This window comes from Hyperolius riggenbachi, chromosome 7 (genome assembly GCF_040937935.1).
Source record: "Hyperolius riggenbachi isolate aHypRig1 chromosome 7, aHypRig1.pri, whole genome shotgun sequence".
Taxonomy (NCBI): domain Eukaryota; kingdom Metazoa; phylum Chordata; class Amphibia; order Anura; family Hyperoliidae; genus Hyperolius; species Hyperolius riggenbachi.
The window spans coordinates 254,591,598-254,618,823 of record NC_090652.1 but is presented as its reverse complement, the minus strand read 5'-3'; the positions used below and the strand labels follow the sequence as shown (position 1 = coordinate 254,618,823).

Below are 27,226 nucleotides of genomic sequence, written 5' to 3'. Positions count from 1 at the left end.
AGATAAGCCTTTATGGAAAAAAAAATATTCATTATATTGAAATCTTAAAAAATACCCCTAAAGTTAAACCTCAGTGCTAACATCATGAAAGCTGCCTAGGCAGAGCTCTCCTGCAGTCTATTCACATCTGCTGAGAAGACCATTTGATTTGGCTAAACAAACACAGAACACAGAGCAGTGAATTTCTTTATCAACTTTATGTGGAATTACGACTTTTCATTGCGTACTGTGCAAGAGTTTGTGTCCCTTTTAAACGGCTCAAAGACAAGAAGAGAAACAAAACTTGAAATTTAAACTTTTCGTTATTTATTACTGTTTTGGCTACATTCTCTACAATTTCAGCAGCATCTTAAAGAGACAGTTAATGTATATTTATGTACAATGAAAAAATTAAATCGCAACGTCGGAAACGAGAGCCACAGTCAACTGTACAATATTAAATGGTAAGCGGTCTTAACACGGCCTCTTTTTTTTTCTGTAACATGAACAAAATTACACGATCGCCTTTAAAACGTTATAATTGCGACAGAGGGCTCCTTGTCTCTCTGACGCAACAGAAGAGCAAAGCTATTGCAACCTGGTGTGCAGTTACCAGACTCTGTCAGCAGAGGGCCTTCTCTAAATTGTGCAGTAGAGAAGAATAGCAATCTGGAAAATAGATTATAGCATACTAGATTATTAGAAAGTTAAAAACAAAATAAAAAAAGAAACAAAAACAAAAAAAAAGACAAGAATTATGTCTGTGGTGTTCGAACACCGTTTCAGCCAGCAGAAGGAATTCAGTATTCATTTAATTTACACTGACAGCCTCCCGCACGGGGGCAGCTCTCAAATAATTAAAAATTATCAAACAAAAATAAACCCTTCGTAATATGTCGTCAACATGCCAACAGTAGGAAAGCAGAAACAGGCTTACAGTACGGTCTAGGATGTGTTACACATGCTCGTAAATGGACAGTCCAGGATCGTAAGCGGTTTGATTTGCTCCTTTTCGCAGAAGGAGTTTAATCGGTTTTTGCAAAAAGAGAAGTTATTTTAGCAGCAAATGATAGCGCCATCAAGAGAACAAAAAAATAATTATATATATTTTCAATAGGAAAAAGAAACAAAAAAAAAAACAAAAAAAAAAACCTTTCAAACATTTGTACAGGGGTAAAAAGCTGCTGAAAAAACACATTTAAACTGAAAAGGACGTCTGTACAACAATATACACCAGCAGTAGAAGGGAATTTCTCATTATTCTGCATAGAAAACTTCTCGGAAAGTTTTTGAGTGCTTTTGGTACCTACTGATTGTGGTGTGTATGCAAAAATAAAATATTAATGTATATTAAAAAAAAAAAACACAAAAAAGGCGGAATGATTAGTATTAATCTAAAACCATGAACGGGAGTGTGTAACTTAAAACCTTGCCCTGGAAACAAAAATAAATAAAAAAATAAAGACAGGTCCTCCCGTAAAGAGAAGTGCTGTCTACAGCAACCAATCAGATCCTTTCTACATATCCTGGATGCGGTTGCTAGGGGCAATGCCTTGCCATGCTCTAGTGATACACGTGATCTAAAGTGATGGAAAGAGATAATGAAATAGCCCACCATTACCCCTCTCTCAGCTTTGGTTTCAACAACAGTTGTCCGAGATTGGGCAGAGGGCCTTCCGTGCTTTCCCCTTACGCAAGTCCGTTATTTTAATCGTGAGTTTCCGTTTGTCTTTTGTAAATAATGAAAAATGCCCTTCCTGCTAAATCTCTCCAGTATCAACCAAAATGTGTTTTAGTATTACAAAGAATATTTACAAAAGTCCCTTCTGGTAGGAAAAATATCTCCATACTGAACAGCCATCAAACCTGGTCTCATGTTCGCGCCTCGCCCGTGTCCTTGTGGACACAGAGCCTCGCCCATCATAGTACATGAAAGCAGGAGACCGTAAACGCAAGTCCAGGTTCTTCCTAGTAGCTTGAAAATGGCTTTGTAGCACACTGAGGCCAAGGCGAAACGTTACAGTCATGGGATAGAGGTCTTCACAGTCTCGTCTTCACTTGTCATACAAATAACACTAAGGAGAAAGATCCTCCCGGAACACACCAACGTCTCTAAACACACCCTCCGTTGTAGGCGAAAAAAAGTAATGTCAAAGTCCTTAAATCTTCGCTTCGGCTTCAAACTAAAACTTGCACCTGAAAGCTAGTGTGGGAGATTCATGCCAGCCTAGATCTGAGTATCAGTATGAAATGATGCTTGATGTAGGTATGGTGGGAGGGGCAATCAGCCCCGCCATGTGCAAGTTTCCTGAAGAGTTGGATCTTCTCATGTGAGGGAGAAGATAGGCATCGTTCGCCAGCTGGTGGACATCAAACCTGTCTTCTTTGCGGTAAGCTAAACATCGTCTGATGAACGCCTGTGGGAAATGGGAAAAACAAAACATGAATACTACAGAAAAACTGTTTGCAGGACTCTTTTAGGAGAACAATCTCGTTTAGGTAGATCAAACAAGAGCTTTCTTATTAAATCCCAGTTTACATGCTGTTGGGAACAAGAGCACACATGATGAGGAAAGTACAACACGACCTTTGGCCCACTCTTACCGGGCAGGCAAGAGTACCCGTTCTCAGCCTTATGCTACATACACACTTGAAAGATAAATTAAAGATATCAGACCAATTTTACCACCTTCCATGTAGTATGAGAGCTATACTCAACACAGTCTATTCTATGGCGCTGAACTCCCCATCAGGTAAAAATCTTTGCAAGATGCTGCTTACAAAGACCGCTGTACACATTCAAAAGATCAGTATCTGCAAAAGATCTGTTCCTGCAAAAGATCCATTCCTGCAAAATGCATTCATTGTCTATGAGATCTGCAGATCATCATACACACCTTGTTTAACTGGCTTCATCTACATATCTGACAATTATCTGCAGATCCGAAAATCCATCCTGGTGGATCTGATCTACAGATGAATGTCTGTTTAACAAGAGAGGTCACTAGTGTGCTGTGTTGTGCGGCCCTGCAGTGGCCGATTTTGAAAAAAATAGCCTGGTCTTGGGGGGTTTAGCACTGTGATCCAGACCTGACCTGAAATGAAGCAAATGTCTAATAACATTTCATTTTATATGCATTACCTTGGCTTCATTGCTTGCAACAGGCTTCACTGGAAACTGAACATCTGTGGCTTTAAGTATGGTATTTTCTTGTAAGATATCTTGTTGTGATTGGTTGTGGCCGAAGGGCTGTAAAATAAAGGGTTGGTATTGGTCAGTAGTACACATTTTAATGTCTTTCTTAGCAAACGTCTGACTAACTTGTCTGAGTCCTTACCTTCCTGCCATAAAGACACTGGAAAAAGATGACTCCTACAGACCAAACATCAACTTTATTGGAAATCTTTGGGGGCTCCTTGCCCACCACAAAGCATTCTGGGGGAAGATACCTGCAACATTTCAGACGAAAAACAAAAATCAGATCCAAAACACATACATCAAATATCACCTTCTATAATTTCAAGGGCACATTTTAACACAGATGCAGGGGTGTAACAATAGACCCTGCAAGGGATGCAGCCACAGCGGGGCCCGGAAGCCGCAGGGGGCCCACGTGGGGGTAGAAGCTTCTTTTCCCTGTCCTGAGAAACTGACAACTAAGGGCGCGGAGAGAAAAAAAACTTTCTGCTCTCTGCATAATTGTTCGAATGACTGCATCTGCTCAGCCACTGATAACGAATCATACAATGTTTTGTAGACAGTCTCTATTCAGCGTGCAGCAGGCGTTTGTGTAAAGCATCCTGCTCCCCATCCTCTCCAAGTACTGTTTACTGTAGTAATGCTTGAGGAGTCTGCAGAGACAGTTCTGCTCCAGAGATGGACAGAGTGAGTGTAATAAGTTGAGGGTGGGAGCACACTCGGGACTTCACCCAGGGAGCCACAGCAGGGGAGGGCGCATCATCGTGGAGCATGTGGAGTGGTTGCAGCATTTACCTAGCCGGGATCCATATACACTGGTTCTCCTTCCTAGTCCTAGGCGCTCCATCTCACTGGTAACAACGCCCCCTATGAGGACATCACAGGGGGCGTTGTAACGAGTGAGACAGAACTCAGAGAATCAGGAAGGAAGATGAGGTGCATGTGGATCTCGGTGAGTTCTGTTAAGCTCCTCTGCATGCACTCTCTGGCTACTTACAGGGCTCCCTGTAGAGATGGACACGTCACTGCTTGCTTCCTGCAGGAGACAGAGTGTTAGCATCCTGCAGGATCAGCAGCGATATAGCAGCCAGTCTTTGCTTGGGAAGCTGGAGGAGCCTCTGATCACTTGTTGCACGGGGCTTAGATCTTCCTCTGCCTATCACAAGGGCTGCTGCGGCTGAGCCGATGGTGTTGAATGACTTGAGAGATAAAACTGTCACTGTGGATTCTGGAAGGGGGATGCTTATTACTTTGTTTTTTTAATTTTTTTTATTACATCCACCATGTCATTAGTACCATTGTTTAACCTGTTGTCTGCCAACTGACATCTGCAGTGCATGGCAGCTCAGACACATTTTTTAATCATGTGCATAAGGCTAAATGCACAGCAGTGCAGCGTAATGGCCACTTTGTAACGCAGCTTACCGCACTGCAATACACTACTTATATGACGTTCACAGTGCGGCAGCAATGTTGCAGTGTATCGGGTTGCTGCATCGTAACGCACTCTGACCAGTGCGTTACCGATGAACTCGCCCGTTAAAAGGACATCCGAGGTAAAAATAAACCGATCAGAAAAACAATTGTATCCATGCTCCTCCTCCTAAAAATGACTTTTTCCCACGGTTTTATTTTATATTTCAATCTATTTTTTAGGTTTTTACTGTTTCATTGTCTCTGCTCAATGACGCATGCGTTGAAGTATGCCAGAGCTCAAATCTATGAATTATTGACCCTTTTGTCAGTGAATTATTGACTCTTTCCTGCTCTCAGAAGCCATTTACTGACAGGAAAGTATTTTATGGCTGTAATCACTTATCAGTGAGGATTAAGCTATAGTCTGACCGAGTCTGACCTGGATAGAAACTGTCACTTCCATACCTGAGGTTTCATTCTTTCAGGCAGGGAAAGAAAAAAGGAACACAGTAGGGCTGAACGATTTTCGGTTTTAAACCGAAAATCGTGATCAAGGGTAAGACGATCTTGAGATTGTCAGAGCTGCGGTTTTGCTGCGGTTTTCTCTGCCCCTGATACATTACTCTGCTCCCTCCTCAGTGTGTAAACAAAACAGAAACTTTCCCCTGTAGGCGCTGGAGAGGAGGACCAGGCCCCCTCCCCTCTCAGGATGACACTCAGCCACGCTGGTGAATGGGAAGACGGGGGAAGTAAGGCTGGTCCCGCCCCTACCCCCGGAAGATGAAAAGATTTGCGGGGGTAGGGGCGGCGCTGCCCAGGGAGCCATTAACACAGTAATTAACTCAAACTTGTGTCCGCTCTCTACCTGGCGGGGGACAGTCTGCGACAATTACTATTACTGCGTGCCCCTCTCTGCCTGTCCCATGTGTGCTGCTGGTTGGGGAATGACAGTGACCGACACTGAAAAATGTCACCTCGCTGCTCCTGGCTGGACAGCTTCTACTAATCACCCAACCACTGCTTCACACAACTATTACACTCATCTCCCCTGAGCACTGATAGGTTACATGGGGAGTCACTGCTGTCATGCCACACAGTACTGAGCTGTGTATAGATAGGAAGGCAGCTAGATATATTATGTAGAGGTAGAGGTATAAATCATATACATATATCTACATATATCTAGCTGCTTTCCTATCTATACACAGCTCAGTACTGTGTGGCATGACAGCAATGACTCCCCATGGAACCTATCAGTGCTCAGGGGAGATGAGTGTAATAGTTGTGTGAAGCAGTGGTTGGGTGATTAGTAAAAGCTGTCCAGCCAGCAGCAGCGAGGTGACATTTTCAGCGTCGGTCACTATCATTCCCCAACCAGCAGCACACATGGGACAGGCAGAGAGGGGCACGCAGTAATAGTAATTGTCGCAGACTGTCCCCCGCCAGGTAGAGAGCGACTGGATGGTCGGAGCGATCTGATCCATCGTTGTATATCAAAAATCGTGTACAGAATCGAAATCGCAATTTCTGACAAAAATCGTTCAATTCAATTTTTTCCTGAAATCGTTCAGGCCTAGAACACAGCCTAATTATTTGTGTGCTAGGCACTGTACATACACGTCTATCTCATCATGTCACCTCGAGAGTCCTTTAAGAATAGAAGTGAAGCATACTTTTCAGTCAGACATTCCCCCTAGGGAGCAAAGGTTCTGAATCGCATAATGTATTTCCGGTCCGCTTTCGGTGTCCTCGTTCCAGTGCTGTGACCACCCCCCAAAGTTATTCAATATACTGGTCAAATACACTGTTGGGGATCCTCGGAAGGCTTCGGAAGCACTCATGTCCCTCAGTGCGCCTGGAGATGGATGGCTCGGTACTACATACAGTCTCCAGAAGCACCCCTGTACTGGAGTGCTTCTGAAGGTGGAAAATCTAAACAGGGGTGACAGCGCTGGAACAAGAACACAGATTAAGGCTCTATGAGATCCAGAGCCTTCCCTCTCTACAGGTATCCGATTTTGATTTTAATTTTTTTAAGGATGCTTAAAAAATTGAAACAGTTGTTGCTCAAAGGGAACAGGATTCACTGCCTCAGGCAACAATGTGGTAGGCAAGAGCTGTACAGGCAAGCTCACTGTGCTGTAGCAGAACAAGGTGTCTGTTGCTATGGAGGTGGGAGGAGTGGCTACTGGTGGGAGGGGTAAGGAAGAAGAACATCCGGGGTCAAGGCGTATGGAGTGTGAGGCGCACTTCAGTATATAGATCTGTAAAGTAAACCTGTAGGAAAAAGGTGCCCCTTGGGGATACCTCAGGAGGGGAATCATCTGGATCCCAATGAGGCTTCCCCCATCCTCTTCAGCCAGCTAGTTCCAGCACTGGCTCCCCTGCAGTGGCAATAATATTTAGATCCATCGGTGCACGCAGGCACACTAGCAGCTTCCCGCTCACCCCATTGGAAAGCCGCTACTGCACCTGCGTGCACCCCTGACAAGCCCTTGTCTGCGGGTTTTCGGGGGTCCAAGCGCTGGATTGCCTTTCCTGAGGACAGGGGAAACCTCTTTAGGATCCAGAGGCTTTCCCTCCTGAGCCAAGTAACCCCTAGAGCAGTGATGGCTAACCTTGACACTCCAGCTGTGGTGGAACTACAAGTGCCATGAGGCATTGCAATACTCTGCAATGCCTGCAATACTCTGCAATTGCAGCTCTAAGCATAACTCGGGGATGCAGAGGCACAATGGGATTTGTAGTTTTGTCACAGCTGGAGTGCCAAGGTTAGCCATCACTGCCCTAGGGGCACTTTTTCCCATTTAGGTACACTTTAAATAAGCTTGGGGGACAACTAAAGAGCATGTGTATCCACCTTTACACCGGACCATGCCTCACTGGCTTATACAGACGCAATAGACACACAACAACTCAGCTGCAAAATCAGAAGCACACTGCACTTACCAGTATGTACCAGCTCCTTGTGAGGTCAGGTCCATTCCATCCACACCATAGCTGTCATCGTCCATTATTTTAGATAGACCAAAGTCTGTGATTTTAATTTCTCCACATGCCGTACCATCCACAAGGAGAATATTTCCTGGTGAGAGAATGTCAGACTAATTAAACCTGAGGCAAAGTCATAAATCAACTGTAAAAATCCAATTATTCAATATCTATAGAAGTAAACAGATTTTAAGATATTTTTATAATCCGCTCTCAGATATGAGAATTCCTCATGTTCGCAGTACATGGCCAAACAGGATAAAGGGCACAGATGAGCTAAAATTCTGTTCTAAAAAATTCTGGAGTGCGCTACCTGTGCTTGTTTCACTGGGCCAGATTTATCAAAGCATTACTGACATCTTGTTCTTAAACAGTTCTAACCAGCAGGGGGATTGTTCTGCATAATAAGAAACTTTTGAAATCCTACTTAATAGTGACAGTGTAGTATGAATTTCTACAGCAGCACTACAGTTAAGAAAAGTGCAAATCCATCCCTAAACTGCTGCAGATTAAGAAGTGCTTAATAGCAGTTCTACAGACAGTGCAGCAGTGCAGGTTAGGCACGATTTGTGAAGGGCTCTTCTCCCCCCCTGCTGAATTCCTCCTCATAGCATGCTGGTATCAATACAGCAGATGTATCGGTTACCTCAGCAACAGCAATTTTACCTCACACACAGTGTTTCCTAGCTCCTCCTATTTTACAACAGTTTTAGAAGGAAACTGCACATTTTAGTGATTTCTTAACCACCCTGGCATTCTATGTAAATTGCCAGGGTGGCGGCGGCAGGGTTTTGTTAACGCAATTTTTTTTTCATGCTGCCATCTGAAAGTTGGCAGCATAAAAGCCCACTAGAGGGCGCACATGGTGCGCCCTTCTGATTGCTTACGGGCGATCACAAGTAACAAGAAATTCTACGGAGAGCGGGATTTCTTGTTAGGTTTACCCCATCGCCATGGCGACGATCGGGATGACGTCATGGACGTCAGCCGACGTCCTGACGTCAGACGCTTCCGATCCAGGCCTTTGCGCTGCCCGAAAGTGTTTGGTCCAGGCAGTGCAGGGATCAGGCGGGGGACCTCTTCCGCCGCTGGACGCAGCGGATCGCCACCAAGCGGCGGCGATCGAAGGCCACACGCAGCTAGCAAAGTGCTAGCTGCGTGTGGCGCAGTTTATTTGGTGTAAATCAGCCCAGCAGGGCCAGAGATATCAGCCTCGGCGGCAATGGACGAGCTGAGCTCGTCTATACCGCCAGGAAGGTTAAAGGAGTTATCAGGCATTTTTCAAAAAAAGGCTTTACTCGGGGGCTTTCACTGGCCCCTTGCAGTCGACTGTCCCACGCCGACCGCTCCGCTCTCCGCCGCCGTCCCTGTCTCCACGCACGGTGCAGAGGCCGACCCGAGGTCGTCCAGAACTACTGCGCCTGCGCAGTAAGCCGCATACAACGTGGGCTTGCAGTAAGGACGACCTCGGGGTTGGCCTCTGCACCGTGCGAGAAGACTGGGACGGCAGTGGAGAGCAAAGCGGTCGGCGTGGGTCAGTTGGCTGCAAGGGGCTGGAGAAAGCCCCAGGTGAGTAAGGCTTTTTTTTTTTTTTTTTTTTTTGAAAAATGTCTGATGATTCCTTTAAGCTGTCTGAGACAGTTCTGCACAGATTTCTAAAAACCTACCAATATTTTGTCTTAGGCAGTTGCAATACGTCAGCAACCACGTATGGAGGTACATAAACCTAACCTCCCTAGCATTAACCCCATCACCCAATGCCCAAGACTAACCCCCACCTAAGGGCTAACAGTAACCATGGCGCCCAAATGACCATTAGTTGTAGCCGATCGTCTACAATCATTGGGCACCCAATCGTTAATAATTAACACAGGCATTTATTAGTTGCCTGCTGATTCCCGTGCCCAAATGACCTGATCTGCCCTGGGGGATAAGCAGGTCCCTGTTAACTAACTAGGCTATGTCCAGTGGGGCCAGGCCGCTTTACCCCAGCATAACGTTTCTGGGGGATGAGCAGGCTATTTCTAGTGGGTTCAGGCCCCTTTAGCCTAGCATAAGATCTGTGGGGGATGAGCAGGATATTTCTAGTGGGGTCAGACCCCTTTAGCCTAGCATTAGGTCTGTGGGGGATGAGCAGGATATTACTAGTGGGGTCAGACTCCTTTAGCCTAGCATAAGATCTGTGGGGGATGAGCAGGATATTTCTAGTGGGGTCAGACCCCTTTAGCCTAGCATTAGGTCTGTGGGGGATGAGCAGGATATTACTAGTGGGGTCAGACCCCTTTAGCCTAGCATAAGGTCTGTGGGGGATGAGCAGGATATTACTAGTGGGGTCAGACCCCTTTAGCCTAGCATAAGATCTGTGGGGGATGAGCAGGATATTACTAGTGGGGTCAGACCCCTTTAGCCTAGCATAAGATCTGTGGGGGGTGAGCAGGCTATTTCTAGTGGGGTCAGACCCCCTTAGCTTAGCATAAAATCTGTGGGGGATGAGCAGGATATTACTAGTGGGGTCAGGCCCCTTTAGCTTAGCATAAGGTCTGTGGGGGATGAGCAGGATATGGGCGGATCGCTCAGAAGCAGTCGTATCAGTCCGCCGACAGTGCGTACACACGCCGGACTGTCGTTGGAACGCCCACCCAGCGGGAGGTGACGACGGACCCGTCGTTGCCTCCAGTCCGGAGCAGGGCTGTGGAGTCGGAGTCGTGGAGTCGGGCAATTTTAGGTGCCTGGAGTCGAAGTCGGGAAAAAATGCACCGACTCCGACTCCTAATGAATTTGTAACTGTAATTAAAATAGAAAATATGATAAAATGTTCTATTTCTCAGATAATAGTCATTAAAAATAATGTATATATACAGTAATAGCTGTGCTTAGTCCACAAAAATGAAATAAACCAATCAAAATTAGTTACTTGTGCTGCTTCAATAAAGCAGTTCCCGTATTTTTAAGGTCAGATATACATATCTGATTGTGACTGTATATATGATGCGTACACAGGAATCTCTTATATATACTAAATAACATCTATGCTGTAAGAATAAAGCCTGATGTGTAGCTGTGTCACTAATAGAGATGGTCAATGAGATGGAAATAATTCTGCACTGATGCTGATTTATGCAAATGTATGCACTCCCTTTGCTGATGAAATCAAATAATTTGATATGTTATTAAAATTTGGTTTGGTGACTACAAATTAAAGGGTACCTGAGACGGATGAAAAGTAAAGTTTTATACATACCTGGGGCTTCCTCCAGCCCCCTTCAGGCTAATCAGTCCCTCACTGTCCTCCACCACCCGGATCTTCTGCTATGAGTCCTGGTAATTCAGCCAGTCAGCGCAGTCCGGCCGCATGCCACTCCCACAGCCAGGAACATTCTGCACCTGCGCAATAGTGCTGCACAGGTGTAGTATGCTCCTAGCGGTGGAATGTGTTCATGCGCACTACGCCAGACTGGCTCAAGTACCTGGACTCATAGCAGAAGATCCAGGTGGTGGAGGAGGACAACGAGGGACTGATTATCCTGAAGGCGGCTGGAGGAAGCCCCAGGTATGTATAAAACTTTAATTTCATCTGTCTCAGGTTTACTTTGTTACACAGTAGTACTATACTCTACATATGCACTCCTCACAGAGCTGCAGGGAATCCACTGAGAATGCTGTGCACATTGAACACAGAGGTGTTGTCTGTTTACAATCTCCTCATTCCCCTGCAGAGTACCTGCACATCATTCTTACATGTACCCACACTTACATTGCCTAGGGCCTGATAGATGTTCTTTGTTCCGGTTTGTACCTTTTACAAGTACTATTACTAAGGACTAGTTTTAGTCTAAAGGGAATAAATATAGTAGTCTACATATCCTTCTCACTTCAGTTGTCTTGTAAAATTCCTAAGCGTTGGCAGTTATGAGACGAATTTCATGTTACATACTTTTAATCAACAAAATTGTAACATGCAAATTAGAGGAGACGGAGTCGGAGGAATCCTAAACTGAGGAGTCGGAGTCGGTGGATTTTTGGACCGACTCCACAGCCCTGGTCCGGAGTGTGTACGAACCTTTACTTAGTCAGAGAGCTTAATGGCTTGTTTGCATAGAGATAACAACTGGAGTTTCTCAACTCTTCCTGTACTGGAAACAATTACACTGATGTATCTGATCTTAATGTTTTATTTCTTAGCTGTGCTACACATACAAATCATAATATCATCATTTTTTTTTTCGCTTCAGTGTCTCTTTAAGTGACTGTACGCATGTCCAGTGTAATGCTGGGTACACACCATGCGTTTTCCCGCTCAATCCGCAGGTCGATCGGAATCGATTCGGGCTTCAATCGTTCCGGCCATCGATTTGCATGTTAAGTATGCCAAATCGATGGCAGGAACGATCGAAGCCTGAATCGAGCATGTCGGTAATAGTCTAATCGATACCGATCGGCCTGCGGATCGTGCGGGAAAACGCATGGTGTGTGCCTAGCTTTACACATCAGTACAGTAAGCTGTATCTACACAGTGCCTACCTGGCTTCAGATCATAATGGATAATAGGAGGCTTGATCTCATTGAGATAACGAAGTGCATTGACTATTTGCATTACAATAGACCTGGCTTCTTTTTCAGTCATCAACTTATGCTGTTTTAGATAGAAGTCAAGGTCATTTCCTTCACAGTATTCCAGCACCGTACAAAACCTGGAAAACAACAATGGTGATTAGACACCACTATAAAACATGCATGCATGCCACATATAAAGAAAATACAACCTAACCATTGAATAGATCAGTAGAATACCTAGTAGAATTTAAAATCTGATACAGACAGAGACCAATCTAATATCTCCTAATTATTTAGTATTTATATAGCGCCGACATCTTTGGCAGTGCTGTACAGAGTACACTGTCTTGTCACTAACTGTCCCTCAGAGGGGCTCACAATCTAGTCCCTACCATAGTCTTAGGTCTCTGTATGTATCGTGTAGTCTAGGGCCAAATTAGAGGCAAGTCAATTAACTTATCTCTATGTTTTTGGAATGTGGGAGGAAATCGGAGTACCCGGAGGAAACCCAAACAGACTCGGGGAGAACATACAAACTCTGTGCAGATAGAGCCCTGGCTGATATTTGAACCGGGGTCCCAGTGCTGCAAGGCGAGAGAGCTAACCACTACACCACTATGCTAAATCTGGCCACACACTGGTCGATGTGGCCAAAAGACAGATCCTTCTAAGAATCTGATCACAGAGGGATCTATCTGATCAAATCGCCCCACACACTGCACAAAGATTTTTTGATAGATTTTGGCATAAAATCTATTCAAAATCTATTGAATTGCTTTAGGCATGTTATTTGCCGCCACTACCAACCCAGCTGCTAATCTATATCTGCCATCTGGTACGATCAACCCATTCAATCAATTTCAGACAGAAATCGATCCAATGATTGATCAAGTCAGCCTGTTGGGGCATCGACTTCTAGGAAATTCCACTGAACCTGTTGAAATCCGCAAGAAATTAGATCAGTCTCGTTGTGGCTCTGGGGCTTGCCCTCATATCTATACCAACATTCACTTTTTTTTTTTTTTAATCTTTGGAGGTGTTATTGTAGAGATGGTCAATGAAATGCAAAAAAAAAAAAAAAAAAAAAAAAAAAAACCTTGCATGCAAATATTATGCAGGCTGGAATTTGACCAATCACATTCACTTCCTGCTGAATCTGACTGGGCCAGTATCAAGCTGCATAGAACTTGTATGAAAGCAAGTTGAAATATTCGTTTCTCATTCACTATCTGTCATTATGTGCATCAGCTGGCTTCATGTAAGCCGAGTTGTGGCATTTTTTAAAGAGACACTGTATTGACATATAGTAAATGACATGCTGTATTGACATGCGGTAAATCATTCAGAATACCCATTTCACTGTAAATATCCTGTTTCAGCATCAGAAACACTTCCTATACAGGTGAAACTCGAAAAATTAAAACATGCAAAAGTCCATTTATTTCTGTAATTAAACTTAAGAGAACCTGAACAGAAAATAAAAAATCAAAATATCCACACACAGGTCATACTTACCTCCCGTGTAGTCTACTCCCCAATCTCTTTCTCCTCTCCTGCGTCCCATTCCTCCACTGTGATCAATGGAATTCTCCGTCCTCCATTTTAAAAATGGCCATTACCCCCTAACAGCTTCCTGGTCAGCACACTGTTAAACCGTAATATCACCCACTTGAGCCACAGGGAAACATGGACATTACCTTGTACATTCAGTTGTAACTGACAGCTGCTGATATATAACTGACAGCAACTGGCATATTTTAGTTCTGACAAAATATTCAGTCAGAACTGGAAGGGATCACTGTAAGAAGAAAATGGTAAGCTTCTGAGAGGAACTGGCAGTGATGTTAGTATGTAATAGTCATTTGCAGTTACGTCATGTGTTTATTTTAAATAATTTTACTCGCTTCAGGTTCCCTTTAAGGTTGCATGCACAGTGGGACGTTGCGTTTCAATGCGACGTTAAAGTCGCAACGTGTCTGCGTTGAGAGGTAACGCACTGCAAGCAGCGAGTTACCACAATGCAACATTTTTCAACACAACTAACATCACACTGTGAACGGCCCCATAGGATTATCATTACAGTGCGGTAAGCTGCGGTATAAGATTTATAACATAGCTCCGAAATGTGGCACTGTGAATGCAAACTAAAGGTAAAACCAATATATGAAATAGGAAACCTTTGCAGGGGTTTTGGATGAATTAACTGATTAGAGTCTGACACTTTGAGCCTAGAATATTGCACATTTTCACAATACTCTAACGGTGCGAGATTCTGATTTTGGGGTTCTCATAAATTTTAAGCCATAATCATCAAAATAATTACAAATAAAGGCTTGAAATATCTCGGTTTGCATGTAATGGGTCTATTTCAAATATTAGTTTTAACTTTTAAAATAAATGATTGCAATAAATGAACTTTTCTTGCACGATATTCTAATTTTTGGAGTTTCCCCTGTATTTCTGTATATTGGTATGTAACCCCGTCCTCCCAGTAACTGCTTAGCCTAGGCTCTTTAGCTATGCGGAATTCTCCCCCAGAGCATTCTGGGAGACCAGGCATTATTTTCACTGGCTTCAGAATTCTCAAACAAACATTCCGCAGAGCTGCAAACGACAGCACTAAAGATGTCACCACCTGCTATACATTTTAGAATGTAAATAATGGTGAGGAAAAGAGATTTTACAATGTGCAAACACTGGCTAAAAAAGTATATATTAATATTGTAACAAAGAAGCAATTGTATTCATTACGTTAGTTTCACTACAGTTCCTCTTTAATTTTTGTTCAGTATATCAGCCCCTGTGGGCTCTCTGCCTGGAGGCTTGTGCTGGCTCTCAGCATCCTTCATATAATAATATAATTGCAGAACATCTTAATTACCTATACATGCAGCGTCCATCTCCTAGGTCCTTTACACAAACTACTGAATTTTTTTTGGACTATAAGACTCACTTTCTATCCCCCAAAAGTGGGTGAAAAAAGTCACTGCGTCTTATAGCCCAAATGCAGGGAGTTCCTGACTTGTGAATGCCTGCCAATACGAACCTCCAACCTGCTGCAATGTTGGGGACTCCCTGTACTGTGCCCATGCAGAGGAGGACACAGGGGGACAAAACGGAGGACACAAAGGGGCATAGAGGACGACACAAGGAGGATAGAGGCGGACACAGGAAGACTTGAGGTAAAAGGGGGCATGAGTTACAAAGGGGGCATAACCCTCAAGATGCCCTTTCATCAGGTTTAGTGTATATATTTTTTCCCTTTTTTTGTCCTCTAAACCTAGATGCGTCTTATGGTCAGGAGCGTCTTATAGTCCGAAAAATATGGTAATACACCTAAAGCAATGAACACTGCTAATCCCACTTACGTGTCTGTGTCCAAGGAGAAGTAATCGTACAGTTTCACTATTCGGGGGTGATCTAGTTCTTTGTGTATTCTGTACTCTCTGCAGGCGTGCCTAAAACCAAACATGCTGGTTAATGTGGCTGCAGGGCTGAGAAAAAAGTTCTAATGTAAAGGAAATAAATGGCTTACTTGTGATAATTTTCCTTCTTCTCATCTCTCCAACTCTTGTTTAATTGGTGAATTTTCACAGCAGCGTATCTTTGTTCATAAAGATCGAAAGCCTAAAAGAAAAGGGAAAAAAAAAAAAAACACGTTACAGACCACAACATTTTATTTAATAAACACACATCACCTCAGTGAAAATCTGAGTAGAGACCTGAGAGACCAGCTGGGCATGACCTAACTTTTAGGGCTGGTTCACACAGGCGATTGCTGCTCATTTTCCACTAGCTGTGGCGCTCGTCGGATAAGTGCTGCCCACCCGAGTGGATGGCAGTGCTTGTTCTGTACTTTTACCGTCAGTTGCGTGAAAGCTGCATTTAGATCTCGATTTTACCCATTTTAGGCGAACTGGAAGGAACATGCAGCATCTGGGGTCGATTACTGTCACGTCTGTGTCCCCCTGCGAGGATAAAACCGCTGATCGCCGCAGAAAGCCAACAAATGCTTTTCTACATACTTGCAGAAAAGCATTTGACCGAGATGCAGCGGGGCGCCGCAGCAGTCACCCGTGTGAACCAGTCCTTAAAGTGTACCTGTAAGAGGAGGAAAAAAAAAAAAAAAAAGTGTCCTAAACTGGTACTCCCCTTTATAGATGGAGAACCCAGAGGCTTCCCCGATCCTCTTCCCCCTGCAACATTCCAGCTCTGTCTCCTCAGGAAAACAGTCAACAAGCCATTGTTGAAGGTTCACACACGCACAGTAGCACAGATTCTATTGGACTCAACAGGTCCATGCTACTGTGCAGTTTGGGCACGCTCATTCTCATACGGGAACGTAGCTGCGAACTTCGGGAGGCCACAGCGCTGGAACAGTAAGGTGGAGGCAGACGAATGAAGCCTCTGGAGGGTTCTTTCCCAGGTAAGTATCTAACTTTTTTTTGCTTTAAAAACGTACAGGTTTACTTTAAAAGGACAATCGAGGTGACTTGTGCCATGATGAGATGGACATGTGTATGTACAGTGCCAAGCACACAAATAACTATGCTGTGTTCCTATTTTTCTTTTTCTGCCTGAAAGAGTTACACATCAGTTATGCAAGTAACAGTGTCTGTCCAGGTCGGGACTGGGTCAGACTATAGCATAAACCTCGCTAATAAGTCATTATAGCCATAATAAACCTTCCTGCCAGTAATTGGATTCTGAGAGCAGGAAAGAGATAAAAATGGTCAATAATTCATAGATTTGAGCTCTAGTATACTTCAATGAAGGTGACAATGAAATAGTAAAAAATTAAAGCGGAACTGTAGATATAAAATAAACACATTGTTTCACTTACCTGGGGCTGTCCTGTCCCGCGCCGAATCTCCACGATTCTCCGTTCCCCCGCCGCCGGTCGGTCCCGTACCTCGACTTGTAAGTCGATGCCAGCGCAGGCCTTCCAAGCATATCCTTTCTTCGCGTTCCCCTCTGCAATAGCGGGGAACGCGAAGGAAGGATACGCGTGGCCAGAGCCGCGCAGGCGCAGTGGCCCAGCGGTGAAACCGAAAGTAGCTGGCAGCGGGAGAACGGAGGCTCGTTGAGGAGCGGCGTGGGACAGGACGGCTGCTGGAGGTAAGTGAAACAATGTGTTTATTTTATATCTACAGTTCCGCTTTAAAAACTAGATTTAAATACAAAATAAAACTGTGGGATATCTAAGAAAAAGTCATTTTTAGAAGGAGGATAGATACAATTGCTTTTCTCATCAGTTTATTTTCACCTCGGATGTCCTTTAAGCGTTAGTCTACTTTGACTTGAAAGAACTTAAAAAGTGTCCATGATCAATAATGCAAAATAATTATATAACTGATCTTCCCTTTGTGCTAAAACAAAACGCTGCCATGACCACTGTTCACATTACAAAATAAATCATCAGTTCTGTACTTCAGCAGCAAGATGCTACGAAGCATACATTTTTCAAACAGAGATCAACACACACTGCAACTAGTTTACCATCAGTATAACAATAATGCAACAGCTTATACTGTAAGTAAAGGTGCTGCCATGCCTGTATAGTATAAAGGTGTAAGATAAATAATGCAAATGCATTAACATTTATTGATCAAGACCTATGATTAATACAGTGCACTAAGAGCTACTCTAACATGAGGCTATAGTAAACTCAGTCAGTTAGAAAATATATTATTTTCCAACTAAATGTCCGCAAATGAGTAAATGTAAAGGTGGCCACTAATGCTCCAATTCCTAGCAAAAAAATCGTTTGAGCAATCAGAAATTCTGATCGGAATAAAAATCGTTCACTACACCATCAACGAACCAATCTTTGCTTCCCATCTATCACAACCAATCAAGAAAATCCAATCAGACGATTTTTTTTTATAATCGTTCATAATTGATTTCTCCCATCAACTGAGATTATTTTCAACCAATCAGATCACAATTTCTGATCGCTCGAACGATTTTTCGCTAGAAAATGGACAGTTAGTGGCCACCTTTAGTAACATTTTGGTTAAATGAATATAACTTGACTTGCTGTCAGTCAAAATTTCTGTTGCTAGGAAGCCACCACCTGGTGTTCCACCCTTCCTCATAGAGCACAGGTATCGAACTCCAGGCCTGGAGGGCCAGATCCATGCCAGTGTTTAGGATGGACTGAGAAAGAGGAATGTGTTCTACCTGATGGACCACACCTTTCCTGATTCAGACCCATCAATTCATTTGAGCTGTGCAAAAATATGTGAGGACCTCGGCTCTGGAAAGACTGGTTTGACACCCCTGTCCTGGAGGGAATCTCATTCAGTGATTGATCTCATGTCGTCCAGCAGGACTCAATGACTCTGTTGCTATGGAGTGAGACAGAGGGAAGAGCTTCCATAACAGAGCTGCTTCCTGCGGGTGGAGAGCAGTAAAAACCAATGTGATGGAACATCTGCTAAACACACACCAGATGCATGCACGATCTTCATCCAAGTTAATCAGGCGTGTGTATATTAAGTGTCCTTTCATTATGACCATTTGGCGTTCATTAAGCTCCTGATATTCTGTATATATATAGCGGTCGTAGTCTACACCACCTGCATTTCTCCAATACTTGCAACAAGTCTCCTCTTGTTAATAAAGTGTTCAGCTTTTGTCTGCAGCCACTATAACCTTTTGGGAAACTTGCTGGAAACAATAGTAACAGTATGTAGGATGCACCATTCTGCCAGGAGCCCATAACAAAAATCCTCATATGACCCAATTGCAGAAAGAAGTTTGGCTACGTCCCGGAAGCCAAACACTGCTCCTCCCTTTATCACCTACACAGTTATGCTCGTATTGTTAAATTTCCTAGAAAACCAGAAAGAGGAACGTGTCCCTTTGGTTGTCACCTACAACCTACACCTGGAAATCTTAAGGAGGATTGCTAAGGAACTTCATCCCATTTTACACAAGGATCACAGACTGAGAACGATATTCCCTAAACCTCCACTCTTGTCATATCGGCAACCACACAATCTAAAACAGATGATTGTCAGGAGCTCTTTGAATAGGCCTCAACAAAACGGAACATCACCCTGCCGACAAAAAATATGTGGGACCTGCAGACACATTTACTCCACTGACAGGGTAACGATACCAGGTTCACAACAGGAGTACAGAATACAAGGTAAATTTTCTTGTGGGTCCACCAATCTGGTATATCTGATCATGTGTGCTAAATGCCCCAATGTTATGTACGTGGGAGAAACTGGACAAACTCTGCGCAAACGTATGAATGGACACAGGCACACTATTAATGATACCAAATCTGGACTCCCAGTTGCTACACACTTTCGGTCCAACGGACACAGCATGGATGATCTTCGTGTCACTGCCCTGAAGGGCGGCTTCAAAACGTCAAATGACCGATTAATAGCAGAAACAAAATTTATAAATTGTTTCAAAGCTGTGCAGAAGGGTCTGAATAAGGACAACAACTTTCTATATTGGTATGAGATTGATGATATATGAACTGTCTCAGCCACCCTAGCTGAACTTGTGAACTAAGAATTTACGATACCTCTGGGTCAATCCTAATACCAGGTCTGTGAGCAATAAAGTAAACAAGGATCCTTATCTTACCCCATTTAGATGGTCTGTTTGTATTAAGGCATCTTAATGATGTATTTATGCTTGAAAAAAATATCTGTTTTTCCTTTTGATGTTGCATGTATATAAGCTGTCTGTACCACCAGCTTGCAAACTAACAGGATATAAACCTGACGAAGGCTGCAAGGCCGAAAGCTTGTTTATTCTTATTCATTTGTAGTTAGCCAATAAATGGTATCATCCTGATTTAAAACTTCTTGCTTTTACTGATTACTAACACGGTACAATACCCTACTGCTACTAAATTTCCTAGAGAGAGTGAGAAGGTGGGTTGGAACCAATGTTATTAGTTCGGGTGGTCGATTTTTTTCCCTGCAGTCGGGTCTGATAATGAATCATATAGTTCCTGTCAAAATCATACTACTACTGGGAATACAAATTGGGCAGAAGGTTTAAAGAAAAAACACTTCAGGACCACTTAAAAGAAACCCGAGATGTGAGACCTATGGAAGCTGCCATATTTATTTCCTTTTAAACAATACCAGTTGCCTGCTGATCTTTCTGGTCAGTAGACTTGCAAAGAGATAAAAACAGGAAACACCAAGAGCCCCAAAAGTGTAATTCGTTCTGGACAAGGTGGCAATAAGTTTGTATCGCTAGATACTCACAAGTCAGGGTCACCAGCAGGCAACCACTGTAAAGGCAGGTGGGGAGATTGTCCTGACCCCACTCAGGATTAAGAAGTCGCTCTCTGTAGACAGGAAGAAATGGTAGCAACCCTCCACCAAGGGTGGACTCAAAAAAGGCGCTTAACTTGAATCCTTGTGCAGATTGTTTGATACTCCTCCCTATATTGCCTGATGCAGCTGAACCTGCGAAACGCGTTGCATTTCTTTTTGGAGTTCCTAATAAATGTGTTTGACTGTCTGAATCGCAGTCAATGATGTGTCTGCTTGAGGGAGGTAAGACCACCACTTCCTCCTTCAATTTTGCCATTTAAATTGGTTTTTAAGCTCATTTAATCTAATCTTATACTTTTGGCGCCTCTGTTCATTGTATACATTTCTGGTCAGTAGGGTCTAAATCACACACCTGAAACAAGCATGCAGCTAACCTTGTCAGATTTTGTCAGACATCTGATCTGTATGCTTTTTCAGGGTCTATGGCTAAAGTATTAGAGGACTGACAGATGTGCATTATTTGAAAAAAAAAAAGTCAGCCTCCATATCCCTCTCACCTCAGGTTCCCTTTAAACACATTGGATGGCTTCACTGATTATCAAGGAAGATTGGTAGCACAAATCTCATTATTCTTTTTACCTACATCTACCCCCAATCTTTGCAACTGTTGGATATGGATATTCTGACAGGCAGTTTCCACTAAAGGTACAGTCGGATGCAAAAGTTTGGGCAACCTTGTTAATAGTCATGATTTTCCTGTATAAATCGTTGGTTGTTATGATAAAAAATGTCATTTAAATATATCATATAGGAGACACACAGTGATATTTGAGAAGTGGAATTAAGTTTATTGGATTTACACAAAGTGTACAATAATTGTTTAAACAAAATTAGGCAGGTGCATACATTTGGGCACTGTTGTCATTTTATTGATTCCAAAACCTTTAGAACTAATTATTGGAATTCAAATTGGCTTGGTAAGCTCAGTGACCCCTGACCTACATACACAGGTGAATCCCATTATGAGAAAGAGTATGTAAGTTTCCCTCCTCTTCTAATTTTCTCTAAAGAGTAGCAACATGGGGGTCTCAAAACCTCTCAAATGACCTGAAGACAAAGATTGTTCACCATCATGGTTTAGGGGAAGGATATAGAAAGCTGTCTCAGAGATTTCAGCTGCTTGTTTCCACAGTTAGGAACATATTGAGGAAATGGAAGACCACAGGCTCAGTTCAAGCTAAAGCTCAAAGTGGCAGACCAAGAAAAATCTCAGACAGAAGCAACGAATGGTGAAAACAGATTCAACCCACAGACCAGCACCAAAGACCTACAACATCATCTTGCTACAGATGGAGTCACTGTGCATCGTTCAACCATTTGCGCACTTTACACAAGGAGATGCTGTATGCGGGAGTGATGCAGAGCCTTTTCTCCACCCATAGCACAAAAAGAGCCGCTTGAGGTATGATAAAGCACATTTGGACAAGCCAGCTTCATTTTGGAATAAGGTGCTGTGGACTGATGAAACTAAAATTGAATTCTTTGGGCATAACGGGTGTTATGCATGGACGAAAAAAAGAACACCGCATTCCAAGAAAAACACCTGCTACCTATAGTAAAATATGGTGGTGGTTCCATCATGCTGTGGGGCTGTGCAGGAACTGGGCATCTTGTCAAAGTTGAGGGACGCATGGATTCCACTCAATATCAGCAGATTCTGAAGACCAATGGCAAAGGCGAAGCTGCGCTGGGGCTGGATCTTTCAACAAGACAACAACCCTAAACACTGATCAAAATCCACTAAGGCATTCATGCAGAAAACAGAGAACAACGTTCTGGAATGGCCATCTCAGTCCCCAGACCTGAATATAATTGAAAATCTGTGGTGTGAGTTAAATAGAGCTGGCTTTGCTCGGAAGCCATCAAACCTGAATGAACTAGATATGTTTTGTACAGAGGAATGGTCCAAAATACCTTCAACTAGAATCCAGACTCTCATTGGAACCTACAGGAAGCGTTTAGAGGCTGTAATTTCTGCAAAAGGAGGATCTACTAAATATTCATTTCATTTCTTTTTTTTTTTGTGGTGCCCAAATTTATGCACCTGCCTAATTTTGTTCAAACAATTATCGCACACTTTCTGTAAATCCAATAAACTTCATTTCACTTCTCAAATATCACTGTGTGTGTCTCCTATATGATATATTTAACTGACATTTTTTATCCTAACAACCAATGATTTATACAGGAAAATCATGACAATTAACAAGGTTGCCCAAACTTTCGCATCCCACTGTAACCCATGATTAAGTAACGTATCAAATGCTCAATATCAATTACTTTACTCTCACGGTGGACACCAACTACCAAACAGAAACATGCATTATAGTAATTTCATATTTAAAAGAGAACATATAATGATAATTCTAGCAAGGCACTGAAAACCCTGGGCAGCAGAAAATCATCTGTATACTGTATAGGAGTGCGGATGTAAAGCATGCTTACCTTGTATACTTCACTAAAACCCCCTCGACCAAGTAAATGGAGTAATAAATATCTTTCATTTAATGTAGGGTGGTCTTTAAATCTGGGGAAATAAAAGTTTTAGGCAAATTAGTGTAAACAAAGACATCTTCAAACAAGCAATGTTTAATGTACCAAATATCATGGAGGCAAAATAACTAAATCCTTTATTAAGGTACTGCTGGGGGTTCTTTTTATCTATAATATATTCCTCCTCTTCCCCTTTATTTCCCTGTCTAGCTGCCTAGATAAAACATGATACTCTGCTCACTTGTGTTTTAGTCTCAAACTGTGGGCAAGAGACATGGTTCCCACCAGGAAAAGAATGGTCTTCATTTAGTATATAAAATTCACTGAACTCAAAATGTGGACAGTACAATACATGTGTTATGTAAGTAGATCAAGTATTTATCTACTTATATATGTGTTTTTTGTTTCCCTGGCTGACCCTGCTGTTTAAGGAACTACAAGTCCCACAATGCATTGCAGGAGTCTAACAGCCACAGTAATGGTTCATAAAGGCAAATGCATTGTGGGACTTGTAGTCCCTTAACAGCCAGAGAGCCAAGTTTGCAGATCACTGCCCTAGGGGATTAGGCCCAATCCCCGATGGGTGTCCTAACTCCAGAGGGGTGTCCTAACTCTAGAGGGGTGTCCTAACTCTAGAGGGGTGTCCTAACTCTAGAGGGGTGTACGCACTTCAGATTCCCTTTGAAGTAATGATGCAACAAACTGTTAGATTCATCCTTTTCCGATGACAATCTGGGACATTTAAATCTGTTCTGTGACAACTGGTGACATTCTTGGCACTACTGTGGAATTCACAGAGTCAGTAGCTGCCAGCACAACATAATACCAATGTGGCAATAGCAGGCCTCGATCCACCTCAAAGTATTATATAATCAGTCAATAAGAATTCCCAGAGGTAATTAGGCAACCCTTCAAATTCTTCCTTACTGTGAATTGTCTTCATTGTTAATTCGTTTAAGCTCTCGTATGTGAAGATTCCGAACCCTTTCCAAACGTTCTAGTTCTGCCTGGATCTCTGCTTCCTCCTGCATTGATGACAAAGTAAGGTGGTAAATCTATGCACATTAACAAATATTATAGGAAATTACATAAAGGTTTAAAGATGGATACACAACAAAAATCAACTTTCACATACAACTTGCTCTGAAAACATGATCTTCAATGAAGACGTCCAACTGAATACACAGCAGTTCACATTAAGATTTGTCATGGTATTGCTAATGAACATCTAAAAAAGGACATGTAAAATGGGCCTGTAGGCTCAAGCAGCACATTTTCCCAACCGTGAACCAATGCGCTTTGGTCCATTTTCTAAAATCTGCACTGTCCCAGAAACCAGGGCTGTGGAGTCGGAGCAATTTTGGGTGCCTGGAGTCGGAGTAAAATGCTCCGACTCCTAATGAATTTAAACTGTAATTAAAATAGAAAATATGATAAAATGTTCTATTTCTCAGATAATAGTTATCATAAATAATTTATACATACAGTAATAGCTGTGCTTAGTCCACAAAAATGAAATAAACCAATCAAAATTAGTTACTTGTGCTGCTTCAATAAAGCAGTCCCCGTATTTTTAAAGTCGGCTATACACATCTGATTGTGACTGTATATATGATGTGTACACAGGAATCTCTTATATATGTTACGGCCAGAACCCGAAGTGTGGCCACTTCGCGTTCTGGCCAGCCACTTCGGGTTCTGGCCGGCCAATGTGCGAAGTGGCCGCAGCGGAGCGGCCAATGTTAGAAATGTAATTACTACACTAAGCTACAATGTATTCTACGGCCGTCTCGCTGCGGCCAAATGTATAACAACTTGCTTAATTTCATTAAATATAGCCGGCGGCAATGTAATAGATGAAGCCGCCGGCTTTTGCACTGCCTCCTCCTCCTCCCCCCCCCCCTCTCCTCTCCCTGCCTCCTATCCTATACTATACGGAGCAGCCGGCGGGGACACGAGTGTCCCCGAGAGTCGTTCGTCGCGGCAGGGGTATCCTGTCGTTCTTTCCCCTGCCGCGACGAACGACTCTCGGGGACACGCGTCTCCCCGTCGGCTGCTCCGTATCGTATAGGAGGCAGGGAGAGGCAGGGGGGAGGAGAGGAGGAGGAGGCAGTGCGAAAGCCGGCGGCTTCATCTATTACATTGCCGCCGGCTATATTTAATGAAATTAAGCAAGTTGTTATACATTTGGCTGCAGCGAGACGGCCGTAAAATACATTGTAGCTTAGTGTAGTAATTACATTTCTCACATTGGCAGCTCCGCTGCGGCCACTTCGCACATTGGCCGGCCAGAACGCGAAGTGGCCACACTTCGGGTTCTGGCCGTAACATATATACTAAATAACATCTATGCTGTAAGTATAAAGCCTGATGTGTAGCTGTGTCACTAATAGAGATGGTCAATGAAATGGAAATAATTCTGCATTGATTCTGATTTATGCTCATGAAATTAAATAATTTGATATGTTAAAATTTGGTTTGGTGACTACGAATTAAATGGCACCTGAGAAGGATGAAAAGAAAAGTTTTATACATACCTGGGGAGTCTTCCAGCCCCCTTCAGGCTAATCAGTCCCTCGCTGTCCACCTCCACCACCTGGATCTTCTGCTATGAGTCCTGGTAATTGAGGCAGTCAGCGCAGTCCGGCCGCATGCCGCTTCCAAAGCCAGGAGCGTTCTGCACCTGCGCAATAGTGCTGCGCAGGTGTAGTACACTCCTGTACACTGTAGTACACACTCAGCGGAGTGTGTGCATGCGCACTACACCAGACTGGCTCAAGTACCTGGACTCATAGCAGAAGATCCAGTTAGCGGAGGAGGACAGCGAGTGACTGATTAGCCTGAAGGGGGCTGGAGGAAGATCCAGGTATGTATAAAACTTTAATTTCATCTGTGTCAGGTTTACTTTGTTACACAGTAGTACTATACATATGCAGTCCCCACAGAGTTGCAGGGAATCCACTGAGAATGTTGTGCACATTGAACACAGGTCTGTCACCCATAAACCTGGTTCAGATTGTGCATGAAGAATGTGTAATAGAGGAAGAATCTCCTTATTCCCCTGCAGAGTACCTGCACATCACTCTTACATGTACCCACAATTACATTGCCTAGGGCCTGATAGATGTTCTTTGTTCCGGTCTGTACCTTTTACAAGTACTCTTACCAAGGACTAGTTTTAGTCTATGACTAAAGGGAATAAATATGGCAGTCTCCATATCCTTCTCACTTCAGTTGTCTTTTAAAATTCCTAAGCGTTGGCTGTTAAGAGACGAATTTCATGTTACATACTTTCAATCAACAAGATTGCAATATGCAAATTAGACGAGTCGGAGTCGAGAAGTCGGAGTCGGTGGAATCCTAAACTGAGGAGTCGGAGTCGGTGGATTTTTGTACCGACTCCACAGCCCTGCCAGAAACGACCCTATTTCTTCATAGGTAGCCAGATGTACAGGGGGGTGATTTCCAGCTCTGAAGTAATCAATTGCAGTAATCACAATCTGACACACACAAACATTTTTGATGATCACAGTTCTGAGAAAAGAAACCTGAAATAAAGATTGCAAAAAAGGGATTGCGGTTGTATTATTTACTGGAATATCACTATCTGCATTGTATGCTTACCTTGCATTGAAGAACAGCCATGGCTATAATTACTAGGCAATTTCCAGTGGTGTTTATCAAGGGAATTGTACCTGACCATCTGGAGTCTGGAAAGATTTGTTTTTCCCTTTTAAGAAAGGACAACTGTAACATAAGGTCTATGGAGGCAGCCATAGTTATTTCCTTTTAAACAATACCAGTTGCCTGGCTATCCTGATGATCCTCTGCCTCTAATACTTTTAGCCATAGCCCCTGAACAAGCATGCAGCAGATCAGGGGTTTCTGACATTGTCAGATCTGACAAGATTAGCTGCATGCTTGTTTCTGGTGTGACTCAGACTCTACTGCAGCCAAATAGCTCAGCAGGGCTGCCAGGCAACTGGTATTGTTTAAAGGACCACTATCGCAAAAATTGTAAAATGAAACGACTTCTGACTAACTGGACAAATATATTTGTCCAGAAAGTGCCGCTCAGAGGCAATCTGGATGATTATATTCGTCCAGCGGTGTTGCGGTCTGTTGCGCGAGCATGGATGCGTGAAGGCTGCTTGTTCCCCGCCACTATTACAGGGAATCACCGAGGCAAACGATCCCCTGTGAATGAATCAAGATGCCTCCAATGAGGAGACATCTAGATTCATCAAAACTGAACGTCACAAAATGTAAAAAAATA

At 43.2% G+C, this 27,226-nt stretch overlaps 1 protein-coding gene across 7 annotated transcripts in view; it reads right to left on the bottom strand.

Annotated features, from left to right (window-relative positions):
- Nucleotides 1–283: 283 nt before the first annotated feature.
- Nucleotides 284–27,226, bottom strand: part of TLK1 (tousled like kinase 1) — a 525,870-nt gene continuing 498,927 nt past the window's right edge. For all 7 annotated transcript variants that reach the window (XM_068245535.1, XM_068245537.1, XM_068245536.1 and 4 more), the window contains 9 exons: nucleotides 23,878–23,975; nucleotides 22,903–22,984; nucleotides 15,675–15,766; nucleotides 15,508–15,597; nucleotides 12,107–12,276; nucleotides 7,544–7,679; nucleotides 3,318–3,429; nucleotides 3,122–3,229; nucleotides 284–2,396 (listed from right to left, as the gene is read on the bottom strand). In XM_068245535.1, coding sequence (XP_068101636.1) covers nucleotides 2,220–2,396; nucleotides 3,122–3,229; nucleotides 3,318–3,429; nucleotides 7,544–7,679; nucleotides 12,107–12,276; nucleotides 15,508–15,597; nucleotides 15,675–15,766; nucleotides 22,903–22,984; nucleotides 23,878–23,975 — 1,065 coding nt within the window. In that variant the 3' untranslated portion in view covers nucleotides 284–2,219. The remainder of the gene's footprint in view (nucleotides 2,397–3,121; nucleotides 3,230–3,317; nucleotides 3,430–7,543; nucleotides 7,680–12,106; nucleotides 12,277–15,507; nucleotides 15,598–15,674; nucleotides 15,767–22,902; nucleotides 22,985–23,877; nucleotides 23,976–27,226) is intronic.